The 12,726-nt window shown below is 52.0% G+C and overlaps 1 protein-coding gene across 1 annotated transcript in view; it reads left to right on the top strand.

Moving 5' to 3' along the window:
• The window catches only part of LOC140455441 (major histocompatibility complex class I-related gene protein-like), a 51,120-nt gene that overhangs the window by 22,793 nt on the left and 15,601 nt on the right, over positions 1 to 12,726 (top strand). The window contains exon 4 of the mRNA XM_072550315.1: positions 7,512 to 7,772. Within this exon, the coding sequence (XP_072406416.1) occupies positions 7,655 to 7,772 (118 nt within the window). The 5' untranslated portion in view covers positions 7,512 to 7,654. The remainder of the gene's footprint in view (positions 1 to 7,511; positions 7,773 to 12,726) is intronic.

Genomic DNA, 12,726 nt, shown 5'->3' with positions numbered 1-12,726 from the left:
ACAGCTGACATATGTGGATAGAATTGAAAGTTATCCCAAGATTTCAGTGTCAAAATATAGCATTGAGAGTCTGTTCAGGCTTTGAATGTTTCATTGTTCTGGGTGTGTGTGAGATCCAGGGCAAGGGTCCTCCCTGTACCAGGAGCAAGAGAATTGCTGCCAGAAGTTGTGATAAAGATTTGTTTGCTAAGCTCAGGATCTGGGCAGCTGTTTATGGAGATATATCTATTGTCAATGAAGTCTTAGACCTGTAACTTGGAATTCGAATGAAAAGAAGTGAAGGGGAGGGGAGGGGAGAATAATAGGGAATGCTAATGGAATTTAAAGGGAGGAATGACATTATGAAGGAAACGGAGAGAAAATGTAAAATGGCAAGTCAGGGAAAGGAACTCTGCACCACACTTGGGTGATGTTTTAAGGAACGTTTTTCTCATGTCAAGGTCAAGGTCAGCATCTGAACCTGAACTGAGGAACAGAAGTGAAACCTACCCACAATTGTGGCATTGAAGTGAGGGTGGCAGGAAAGGGAGGGGGGTGTGGGAGATGGTGCAAGTAGAGGGATGGGCCATTTCGGCTGAAGGGAGGGGCAAGGTCGGCTTGCATTTCAGCAGCAGCTAAAGTGCAGTGAGTTCTTTTTATGAGTGAACGTTATTCCTTTGGCTCTGACCTTCGCCAGTTCTCGGGGAAGATAGTCATTGAATATGTTGAAGGTAGAAGTCAACAGGTTTCTAGATATTCTTGACATCAAAGGATATGAGATAATTTTGGGCTAATGATGTCAAAGTCGAAGATGAGCCTGAATCTGGAATGGTGGAGTAGCATTGAGGGGCTGCTCCTCCCATTTTCCATTCCACATTTTGCTTCCTACCAATTTGCTGCTTCTGGTGGTGAGGGTGGAGGAGATCTGCCACAAACCTGAGTGATGATGTGACAGTGCAGAAACGGAATGCATAAATGGGTCATTGTTTGTTTTGCAGGAAGTGACCGATGGTGTCCCATGAGGCTCTGTGCTGGAGCTTTGACAGTTCCCTTTTGACTTAGATGAGGGGAATACAGGCGCAGTAGCTAAATTTTCAAGTGACACAAAGCTAAGTAAGAAAGAATGCTGTGAAGAAAGCACAAGGAGCAGACTCTTCCCAGCCCCTGAACGATGCAGGGAAGTAGGGGACATTGCAGGAGATGGCCAGCAAGCAGCATATCAATGTCAAGAGCAACAAGTTCCACTTTCCAACAAAGTGTTTAAGATTGAATGGTGAGAGGTCTACTCACTACCACCTCATTATTAGTTAAATTCACTTCAATATTACCCAGTTTCCCACTCTCCCATTTGACGTAAAGAAACTGAATGATGTTAACTAATTTCTAACTAACCTGATTTAATGCAGTCAGATGCACCCTAAGTACAGTGACAAGTTTTGCTTTGCTAGCAATACAGGTAGACCATAGCAAACAAGGGCATGCAGATCATAGGATGCTAAGATGGAGCGGGGCATACAAGGTTATGGCTGCATAGGAGGTGCACAATTCCCAACACAAAAGTCAGAACAGTTATTTAGCAGCTCGAGCTAGCTGCTAACTCCTCTGGATGTCTGTCTTGGACACACTTGATCGGCATCAAGTGCACAGACCCCCATCTGCAGAATTTGATATCAAACTTGTATGAGCCTCACTGCACCCTCATGGTCCATTTCTGATCCACTAATAGAACTTCTCTACACTTTAATCTTGTACTTTTAATTGGAAGGCAACTGCAAGGACACATTGGGTGCAGGGATAGCACCCATCACATGGACTGGACCGGGCTGCATCTTGGGGTTTGCTCAGTTGTTCTCTGAGTACTCATTGACTTTGTGTCTACTTTCATGCCTTGCCTTGCATTTCTGCATTTCACATTTCAACAGCAACTTTGAATGGCCCAGTTCTGCTCCTATGTCTCATCTGAGATATGGGGTATACATGTTACTGCACAGCACTGTGCTATGTCAGTTTCACAGCTACAGCATACAGCAGCAGATTTCACAGCAAACTCACTCCGAGTGCTTGAATCAAATGGCTGTGCCTCAAAGTTTAAAGGGAGTAGTCCTCAGACATGTCAAAGTTGGTGGTGGGAGCTGTCTGCTCACAGCTCAGGGGCTTGGGCATGGTCAGCCATCTATTTGGGGCAGTCAGGATCAGGGGGTCTGTCTCACCATAGTTCAGAGAGGAAATAATGGGCAGTCCGCAGGTGGATGTCAGGGGATTCATTGGAAGGCAGCCGGGGAGCTTCTCAGAGATTAGTCAGAGTCTGGTCAGTCATCATTCGGGGCTGTTCCTCCACATTGATAAGGGCAGTAGGTCACTGTCAGTCCTTGAAGTCAATGGAATGAAAATGAAGGGAACACTTGGAAAGTGGGACAACTCAATACTGGGGATTGGACGCAAGGGGGCAAGATTGGCGAAGGGAGGAATTTGGAAACAAAGGCATTTGGACATTTAAACACTGATTACTTACAGTGTGGAAACAGGCCCTTCAGCCCAACAAGTCCACACCGACCCTCCCAAGAGCAACCCAATTGAGCATGGCCAATTCACCTAACCTGCACATTTTTGGACTGTAGGAGGAAACCAGAGCAAACCCACGCAGATATGGGGAGAATGTGCAAACTTCACACAGTTACCTGAGGCGGGTATTGAACCCAGGTCTCTGGTGCTGTGAGGCAACAGTGCTAACCACTGTGCCACCATGCTGCCCAAATGTGCAATGAAGTGTTCGCTGTTCCTTGATACATGCAAGGTAAAGGAGATACCCTAGACAGTCAGCGATTGTCCAGTTGCAAAGCTGGGCTACAAAGATGTTAAATGGACCCCGAGATATCCTGGCAGTGGCAAATACTTCGGCTTATGGTGAGTGGGAACATAGAATGAGTTGGGTGCCATAAGGATATGGTGCAGAGTTAATGACGTGAGTTTGGGACAATAGCTGTATCACTCATAAAGCAATATTTTCACTGCATATGTTTGAAAATAATAAACCAAATCAAAATCAAAATCTACTCCGCTCTTGGAGTGTCTACCTAAAATGACACTTAGCCAATTTCAAATAAGATTCAGCCCAAGGAGTTTGCAGACAGTTACAAATAGTTTGAGTGAGCAGGTACAAATCTGGAAGAAGGAGTATATCATCGGAAAATACGAAATTGTTCACTTTGGCAGGAAGAATAAGAAAGCAGGGTATCACTCGAGCAGAGAGCAACTACAGAATTCTGAGGCATGGAGTGATCTCAATCTTCTTACATATGACTCACAGAAAGTTAATATACAAGTACAGCACCTAATCAGGCAGGTTAATGCAGACTATTCATGATTACAAAATAAATTAAATATAAATGTTCTGCTTCAGGTATACAGAGCTTTTTGGTGAGACCGTATCTCAAATACTGTGCACTGTTTACTTAAGGAAGGATGTAAATACATTGGAGAGATGTTTTACTACATTGATACCTTGAATGAGTGGCTTGTCCAATGAGGATAGATTGGAGAGGGTAGGCTTATTTTGACTGGATATTTGCATATATTGTGGAAAATGGTGTTCTTCCTCCTCCGCAACACCCCATTCCTTTCCAAAATTCATCAATTCCTCAGAACTGATTTAAGGACTGATTTTGCTCTCCTTTTCAAGCCCGCACAGGCCTCTGTCCTTGCCGTCTCTCCAGTCTCATGTCCCAACTAACTCTTTTCTCTGCTCCTATCCTGGGTTATGCTTACCCACCCATCCCTATTAACTATGTCTTAGTGGTTACTCCTTCAGTCTCTCGTGTCCCAGCCCTTTATCAACGCATCTGCCCTAAGTCTTCCTTCCTTCTGGGAAAAAAAATTCTTGGACCTTCTTGTGTCTGATTGTCCTTTTGTGGTTTCCTTTCTGTATCTCTGCATACACAAAGAATGGTGTATTAATGGTGTATTGCATGCAGTCAAAACGTGTCTCCCTTGAGCCTGTTCCACCACTCAATTATAGTTTGGCAGATCTTAACTGTGTGTAGTCACCTTGGTCCCATAGCTCTCAAAGAGGCATATCAGGCAGTAAAGAAGGCAACTAGTATCTCGGCCTTCAGAGCTAGAAGATACAGGAGCAGTGATGCCTTTCTGCAACTGTACATGGTTGGTGAGACCACACCTGAAGAGTATTATGAATAGCTTTCTGTTTCCTTATCTGAGGAAGGATATTCTGGCTCTGGTGGGTATGTAATAGGAGGTTTCCCAGTCTGATTCCCAGGATGGCAGGATTGACATATTAACAGAGATTGGATTGGATAGGACTACATTCACTGACGTTTAGAAGACTGAGGGAGATCTCTTAGAAAGCTATAAATTTCTAAAGAACCAGACAAGGCAAATGCAGGAATGTCCCTAATGACTGGGCAGTACAGACCTAGGCATCACAGTCTAGAGATAAGGGATTAGAACTGAGATGAGGAGAAATGTTTTCATCCAGAGAGTGGTGAGCTTTTGGAATTTTCTGCTGCAGAGGTGCTGGAGACCAAAGTGTTGAATGTTTTTAAGAAGGAGCTAGATATATTTCTTCAGGTGTAAGGGATCAAAGGTATGGGGAAGAAGTGGAAAGAAGGAACTGAGTTGGATGATCAGCCATAATCATATTGAATGCAGCACAGGCTTCAAAATTCAAATGGCCTACTCCTGATTCCATTTTCATGTAAACTCCTCGCATAGCAGAATTCTTGCAATCTGTTCCCAAACATGTCAGTGGCCCTCCAGCTTCAATTGTTTTTCCAGGGAATGAGTTGCAGATTTCTAGTCTCCTCAGCATGAAGTGCTTTCTAACATCATTGGTGCCTCTCTCAGGGCTCACTCTCCAGAGAAAATTTCTTTATATTTGATCATTAAACGTGGGCCTCACTGGAAAAAACTGCGACATTTATTGTCCACCACCATAATTTCATCGATCCAACCAATCAAATTCTTAATCATTAAGATTTCGGAACCCCATTCCCTTCACTATTGAAGGGAAACTTATTCTAATCTGTACAAGTCAGTCTCATATTTCCAAGTTCTGAACTCTGGAGTCAAATCACTTCACAAAAGAAATGAAGTTTTCCACGAGACACCAGTGATTAGACAGCAGACTATTTCAATGGCTGTGGGGCCTTTCAGGATGTCTTGAGGTTGGGTCAGGTCCAATGCAAATGTGAATTACTTCTGAACCTCCTCCTTCTACGTTAGCAGGACGACACTGACGTTGGTGCAGATTCTAATATTGTTCTTTGCTTCATTCTCCTGCTCACAGAAACACAATGAACTTTGGAACTGCCTAATCTGTTGCTTCAGCCCAAGATCTTTTTTTCATGTCTGAGCAACTACCGTAGTTTATTGCAATCTCTGAATGAGTCAAGGCCAAAACGAACTTGTGTTTCTGCTTATGTGGAGAATTAGGTGCTGAACTGATGATACCTCGAGCACTATCAAAGTTAACTTATCTTAAAGCATATTTTTAATAAATTGGCATATATTAGACAATGTCAGAGCGAGATCTTAACTGTCTGACTTATATGTACATATTTTAACATAATTTATTTTAAATTTGGGCTCTAAATTTTTAGTTAATAACCTCTCTTTTTTTTCTGTGTGTCTGAAGTTATTAATTAACTTACATTTCTGGAGCCATGTTGTGAACTCCATTGGTAGCCTAAGTGCTTTCTGTTTACTTTAGAAGCTTATAATCTATTAAATTGGGCAGATTAGATTAGATTAAATTCCCTACAGTAGGGAAACAGGCTCTTCGGCCCAACAAGTCCATACTGACCCTCCAAAGAGTAACCCACCCAGACCCATTCCACTATCCTATATTTACCTCTGACTAATGCACCTAACACTATGGGCAATTTAGCATGGCCAATTCACCTGACCCGCACATCTTTGGATGGGCAATTGAACCTCAAAGCTTATGTTTGAAATATATGGATTTTGTTTTTGTTTTCAGGTGATCAGAAACCTAACTTTGAGGGAGATTTTCGGTCCCAATTTTAGTTTGAATGGGGAAGTTTGATAAAGTCGTTGGATGGAGATGGTTACAAAAAGCAGTGTTCCTTCAAAAGGGGAGAGTATGATGAAACCAGATTATGATACAAGCAGTGAGTTAGTGATAATCCCAAACAATAAGAGGCGACTTGACTACATTTAAGTGTATGTTAGGTCCAGGAAGAAGCTATCAATGTTTTTAATCGGAGTTATGTTAGTTACCTTAAATCTATTGAAGTGTTAGGAGAAGGGCATCTTGTGTGGGAACTGTACCAGGGTTGCTGTTCTGCAAGGTAACTGCTTTTTTAAAATTTAGGAGTGTTTTAGGATTAATGGGGTAATTCTTTTACTGTGGGTTTAAAAAGCTCAATTTGTTTTATAAGTAAATAGCTGAGTTGGCCTATTCCATTTCTTTGGCTTAATAAACCTCCATTCTATTGCTACAACAAATTTTACAACATTTCATGTTTCTGTCTTTGAGAGACCACTGCAGTTACCCAAAAATTAAGCAAAAATATGATCTATCAAGCCATAACATGGACTGGGATCCGACTGGTCAAATAATAACATCAACTGGCATCATCTGTGGGAGGAGAATCATACATTTAGAATTTTCTGACATGGATGTCTGGTTTCCATTGCAAGAGAAGGCAGGAGATCCTGGCTTCCATATTGCTCTGTTTTAATGTAAATGCTCCAAATCCAACCCTTTTGTTCTCTTTGATGATGCTGATTAGTTTCGACACTCTGGTTACTGATTCAGCAAGCATTGAGAGGAGTTTATTTCCTATACCAACACACTGATAGTTCACACATTTCGAGCAGATCCTCTCAACCTTCTCTGTCTCACTGAAAATAATCCGTCTGCCTTCATTGCTCCAGCCTCTCATGCTCAGGGATGACCTGGGCAAAAATCTACCACAACCATGATATCCTCCTTGACGTGCAAGGTTCAGAATGATCAAGTTTTCAAACCGGGCTCTTTGGAAATCTTTGTAAAAGGGCGACTGAATGTGTGGAATTTGCACATTCTCCCCGTGTCTGCATGGGTTTCCTCCCACGGTCCAAAGATGCACAGCTTAGGTGAATTGGCCGTGCTAAATACCCCTTAGTGGTAGGTGCATTAGTCGGGGGTAAAGGTAGGGGAATGGGTCTGGGTGGGTTGCTCTTTGGAGGGTCGGTGTGGACTTGTTGGGCTGAAGGGCCTGTTTCCACACTGCAGGGAATCTAATCTAATCTAATCAAATACTGTGGAGTAGATTTAACACAAAGTTAAACTGAGTCTAAACTAGGAAGGAAATCACACGAGGTGGGGTTCCAGTGGAAAATGGGATCAAGGGAGAATCTGATCCATGATGTTACTGATTATCAAGGAGTCTGAGGGGGAATCTGGCTTATTCCTGCTTTTATTCTTTATGTTCAAGTTGAACATTAATCTGTGGCATAGTCACAGCCAGTTCTTTTACCAACAATGGCGTTTCCTCTCTGTGATCCTTCAGATTTTCACATCCTCGCATTTTACTATGTGCTGAGCCTTGGCCAGGCTGAGCTGCCTGAGTACAGTTTGGTGGTGACGCTAGATGACCAGCACATAGTCTATTTCGACAGCACCCTGGAGTGGTGTGTACCCAGACAGCAATGGATGGCACAGTCCTTCCCAAAGGATCACTGGACTATGATGACTATCACCATGGCAGGATTACATGGTCTCGTCAAAGGGAACATTGAGATATTTTACCAACAACACCGCGGAGGTTCTGGTAGGTGTTTTCACAACAATGGCGAAATAACAAATTTGTATTGAGACAATGTCATAGTAACATCCTGAACTGTTACACACAGTGGAATTAGCTGGGTGTTGTCACTTTCTGTAATACAGAAGGCATTAGTGCACAGCAAAATCAATCAGGTGGTTCACTTGCTTCTGCTTGCGTGTGTTGAGGGAGAAATGAAACCGGCAGAATTTCTGGTCGCCTGTGTGAGCAGAGAGAACCTTGATTTAAGTAATCAAAATGATGGTGTTTCTGACAAAGCAACACACACAGTACTGACCCTCAGACAGTGAAACATTCTTCAGGACTCCATGTCAAAACATGCAACACTCATGCAGTACTTTACTGTTGTTTTGAAGTTGCACCTTTCCCTAGTACTGTTCAGTTCACAGAACAGCACTCCCTCAGCACTAACCCTCTGACAGTGCAGCACTCCCTCAGCACTGAACCCATGACAGTGCGGCACTCCCTCAGTACTGACCCTCTGACAGTGCAGCACTCCCTCAGTACTGACACTTGGAAAGTGCGGTACTACCCTAGTACTGAGCTTGTGACAGTGCGGCACTCCCTCAGGACTGACCCTCTGACCGTGCGGCACTCCCTCAGGACTGACCCTCTGACCGTGCGGCACTCCCTCAGGACTGACCCTCTGACCGTGCGGCACTCCCTCAGGACTGACCCTCTGACCGTGCGGCACTCCCTCAGGACTGACCCTCTGACCGTGCGGCACTCCCTCAGGACTGACCCTCTGACCGTGCGGCACTCCCTCAGGACTGACCCTCTGACCGTGCGGCACTCCCTCAGGACTGACCCTCTGACCGTGCGGCACTCCCTCAGGACTGACCCTCTGACCGTGCGGCACTCCCTCAGGACTGACCCTCTGACCGTGCGGCACTCCCTCAGGACTGACCCTCTGACCGTGCGGCACTCCCTCAGGACTGACCCTCTGACCGTGCGGCACTCCCTCAGGACTGACCCTCTGACCGTGCGGCACTCCCTCAGGACTGACCCTCTGACCGTGCGGCACTCCCTCAGGACTGACCCTCTGACCGTGCGGCACTCCCTCAGGACTGACCCTCTGACCGTGCGGCACTCCCTCAGGACTGACCCTCTGACCGTGCGGCACTCCCTCAGGACTGACCCTCTGACCGTGCGGCACTCCCTCAGGACTGACCCTCTGACCGTGCGGCGCTCCCTCAGGACTGACCCTCTGACCGTGCGGCGCTCCCTCAGGACTGACCCTCTGACCGTGCGGCGCTCCCTCAGGACTGACCCTCTGACCGTGCGGCGCTCCCTCAGGACTGACCCTCTGACCGTGCGGCGCTCCCTCAGGACTGACCCTCTGACCGTGCGGCGCTCCCTCAGGACTGACCCTCTGACCGTGCGGCGCTCCCTCAGGACTGACCCTCTGACCGTGCGGCGCTCCCTCAGGACTGACCCTCTGACCGTGCGGCGCTCCCTCAGGACTGACCCTCTGACCGTGCGGCGCTCCCTCAGGACTGACCCTCTGACCGTGCGGCGCTCCCTCAGGACTGACCCTCTGACCGTGCGGCGCTCCCTCAGGACTGACCCTCTGACCGTGCGGCGCTCCCTCAGGACTGACCCTCTGACCGTGCGGCGCTCCCTCAGGACTGACCCTCTGACCGTGCGGCGCTCCCTCAGGACTGACCCTCTGACCGTGCGGCGCTCCCTCAGGACTGACCCTCTGACCGTGCGGCGCTCCCTCAGGACTGACCCTCTGACCGTGCGGCGCTCCCTCAGGACTGACCCTCTGACCGTGCGGCGCTCCCTCAGGACTGACCCTCTGACCGTGCGGCGCTCCCTCAGGACTGACCCTCTGACCGTGCGGCGCTCCCTCAGGACTGACCCTCTGACCGTGCGGCGCTCCCTCAGGACTGACCCTCTGACCGTGCGGCGCTCCCTCAGGACTGACCCTCTGACCGTGCGGCGCTCCCTCAGGACTGACCCTCTGACCGTGCGGCGCTCCCTCAGGACTGACCCTCTGACCGTGCGGCGCTCCCTCAGGACTGACCCTCTGACCGTGCGGCGCTCCCTCAGGACTGACCCTCTGACCGTGCGGCGCTCCCTCAGGACTGACCCTCTGACCGTGCGGCGCTCCCTCAGGACTGACCCTCTGACCGTGCGGCGCTCCCTCAGGACTGACCCTCTGACCGTGCGGCGCTCCCTCAGGACTGACCCTCTGACCGTGCGGCGCTCCCTCAGGACTGACCCTCTGACCGTGCGGCGCTCCCTCAGGACTGACCCTCTGACCGTGCGGCGCTCCCTCAGGACTGACCCTCTGACCGTGCGGCGCTCCCTCAGGACTGACCCTCTGACCGTGCGGCGCTCCCTCAGGACTGACCCTCTGACCGTGCGGCGCTCCCTCAGGACTGACCCTCTGACCGTGCGGCGCTCCCTCAGGACTGACCCTCTGACCGTGCGGCGCTCCCTCAGGACTGACCCTCTGACCGTGCGGCGCTCCCTCAGGACTGACCCTCTGACCGTGCGGCGCTCCCTCAGGACTGACCCTCTGACCGTGCGGCGCTCCCTCAGGACTGACCCTCTGACCGTGCGGCGCTCCCTCAGGACTGACCCTCTGACCGTGCGGCGCTCCCTCAGGACTGACCCTCTGACCGTGCGGCGCTCCCTCAGGACTGACCCTCTGACCGTGCGGCGCTCCCTCAGGACTGACCCTCTGACCGTGCGGCGCTCCCTCAGGACTGACCCTCTGACCGTGCGGCGCTCCCTCAGGACTGACCCTCTGACCGTGCGGCGCTCCCTCAGGACTGACCCTCTGACCGTGCGGCGCTCCCTCAGGACTGACCCTCTGACCGTGCGGCGCTCCCTCAGGACTGACCCTCTGACCGTGCGGCGCTCCCTCAGGACTGACCCTCTGACCGTGCGGCGCTCCCTCAGGACTGACCCTCTGACCGTGCGGCGCTCCCTCAGGACTGACCCTCTGACCGTGCGGCGCTCCCTCAGGACTGACCCTCTGACCGTGCGGCGCTCCCTCAGGACTGACCCTCTGACCGTGCGGCGCTCCCTCAGGACTGACCCTCTGACCGTGCGGCGCTCCCTCAGGACTGACCCTCTGACCGTGCGGCGCTCCCTCAGGACTGACCCTCTGACCGTGCGGCGCTCCCTCAGGACTGACCCTCTGACCGTGCGGCGCTCCCTCAGGACTGACCCTCTGACCGTGCGGCGCTCCCTCAGGACTGACCCTCTGACCGTGCGGCGCTCCCTCAGGACTGACCCTCTGACCGTGCGGCGCTCCCTCAGGACTGACCCTCTGACCGTGCGGCGCTCCCTCAGGACTGACCCTCTGACCGTGCGGCGCTCCCTCAGGACTGACCCTCTGACCGTGCGGCGCTCCCTCAGGACTGACCCTCTGACCGTGCGGCGCTCCCTCAGGACTGACCCTCTGACCGTGCGGCGCTCCCTCAGGACTGACCCTCTGACCGTGCGGCGCTCCCTCAGGACTGACCCTCTGACCGTGCGGCGCTCCCTCAGGACTGACCCTCTGACCGTGCGGCGCTCCCTCAGGACTGACCCTCTGACCGTGCGGCGCTCCCTCAGGACTGACCCTCTGACCGTGCGGCGCTCCCTCAGGACTGACCCTCTGACCGTGCGGCGCTCCCTCAGGACTGACCCTCTGACCGTGCGGCGCTCCCTCAGGACTGACCCTCTGACCGTGCGGCGCTCCCTCAGGACTGACCCTCTGACCGTGCGGCGCTCCCTCAGGACTGACCCTCTGACCGTGCGGCGCTCCCTCAGGACTGACCCTCTGACCGTGCGGCGCTCCCTCAGGACTGACCCTCTGACCGTGCGGCGCTCCCTCAGGACTGACCCTCTGACCGTGCGGCGCTCCCTCAGGACTGACCCTCTGACCGTGCGGCGCTCCCTCAGGACTGACCCTCTGACCGTGCGGCGCTCCCTCAGGACTGACCCTCTGACCGTGCGGCGCTCCCTCAGGACTGACCCTCTGACCGTGCGGCGCTCCCTCAGGACTGACCCTCTGACCGTGCGGCGCTCCCTCAGGACTGACCCTCTGACCGTGCGGCGCTCCCTCAGGACTGACCCTCTGACCGTGCGGCGCTCCCTCAGGACTGACCCTCTGACCGTGCGGCGCTCCCTCAGGACTGACCCTCTGACCGTGCGGCGCTCCCTCAGGACTGACCCTCTGACCGTGCGGCGCTCCCTCAGGACTGACCCTCTGACCGTGCGGCGCTCCCTCAGGACTGACCCTCTGACCGTGCGGCGCTCCCTCAGGACTGACCCTCTGACCGTGCGGCGCTCCCTCAGGACTGACCCTCTGACCGTGCGGCGCTCCCTCAGGACTGACCCTCTGACCGTGCGGCGCTCCCTCAGGACTGACCCTCTGACCGTGCGGCGCTCCCTCAGGACTGACCCTCTGACCGTGCGGCGCTCCCTCAGGACTGACCCTCTGACCGTGCGGCGCTCCCTCAGGACTGACCCTCTGACCGTGCGGCGCTCCCTCAGGACTGACCCTCTGACCGTGCGGCGCTCCCTCAGGACTGACCCTCTGACCGTGCGGCGCTCCCTCAGGACTGACCCTCTGACCGTGCGGCGCTCCCTCAGGACTGACCCTCTGACCGTGCGGCGCTCCCTCAGGACTGACCCTCTGACCGTGCGGCGCTCCCTCAGGACTGACCCTCTGACCGTGCGGCGCTCCCTCAGGACTGACCCTCTGACCGTGCGGCGCTCCCTCAGGACTGACCCTCTGACCGTGCGGCGCTCCCTCAGGACTGACCCTCTGACCGTGCGGCGCTCCCTCAGGACTGACCCTCTGACCGTGCGGCGCTCCCTCAGGACTGACCCTCTGACCGTGCGGCGCTCCCTCAGGACTGACCCTCTGACCGTGCGGCGCTCCCTCAGGACTGACCCTCTGACCGTGCGGCGCTCCCTCAGGACTGACCCTCTG

Source organism: Chiloscyllium punctatum, chromosome 30 (genome assembly GCF_047496795.1).
Source record: "Chiloscyllium punctatum isolate Juve2018m chromosome 30, sChiPun1.3, whole genome shotgun sequence".
NCBI lineage: Eukaryota > Metazoa > Chordata > Chondrichthyes > Orectolobiformes > Hemiscylliidae > Chiloscyllium > Chiloscyllium punctatum.
This window is presented reverse-complemented; position numbering and strand designations above follow the sequence as displayed.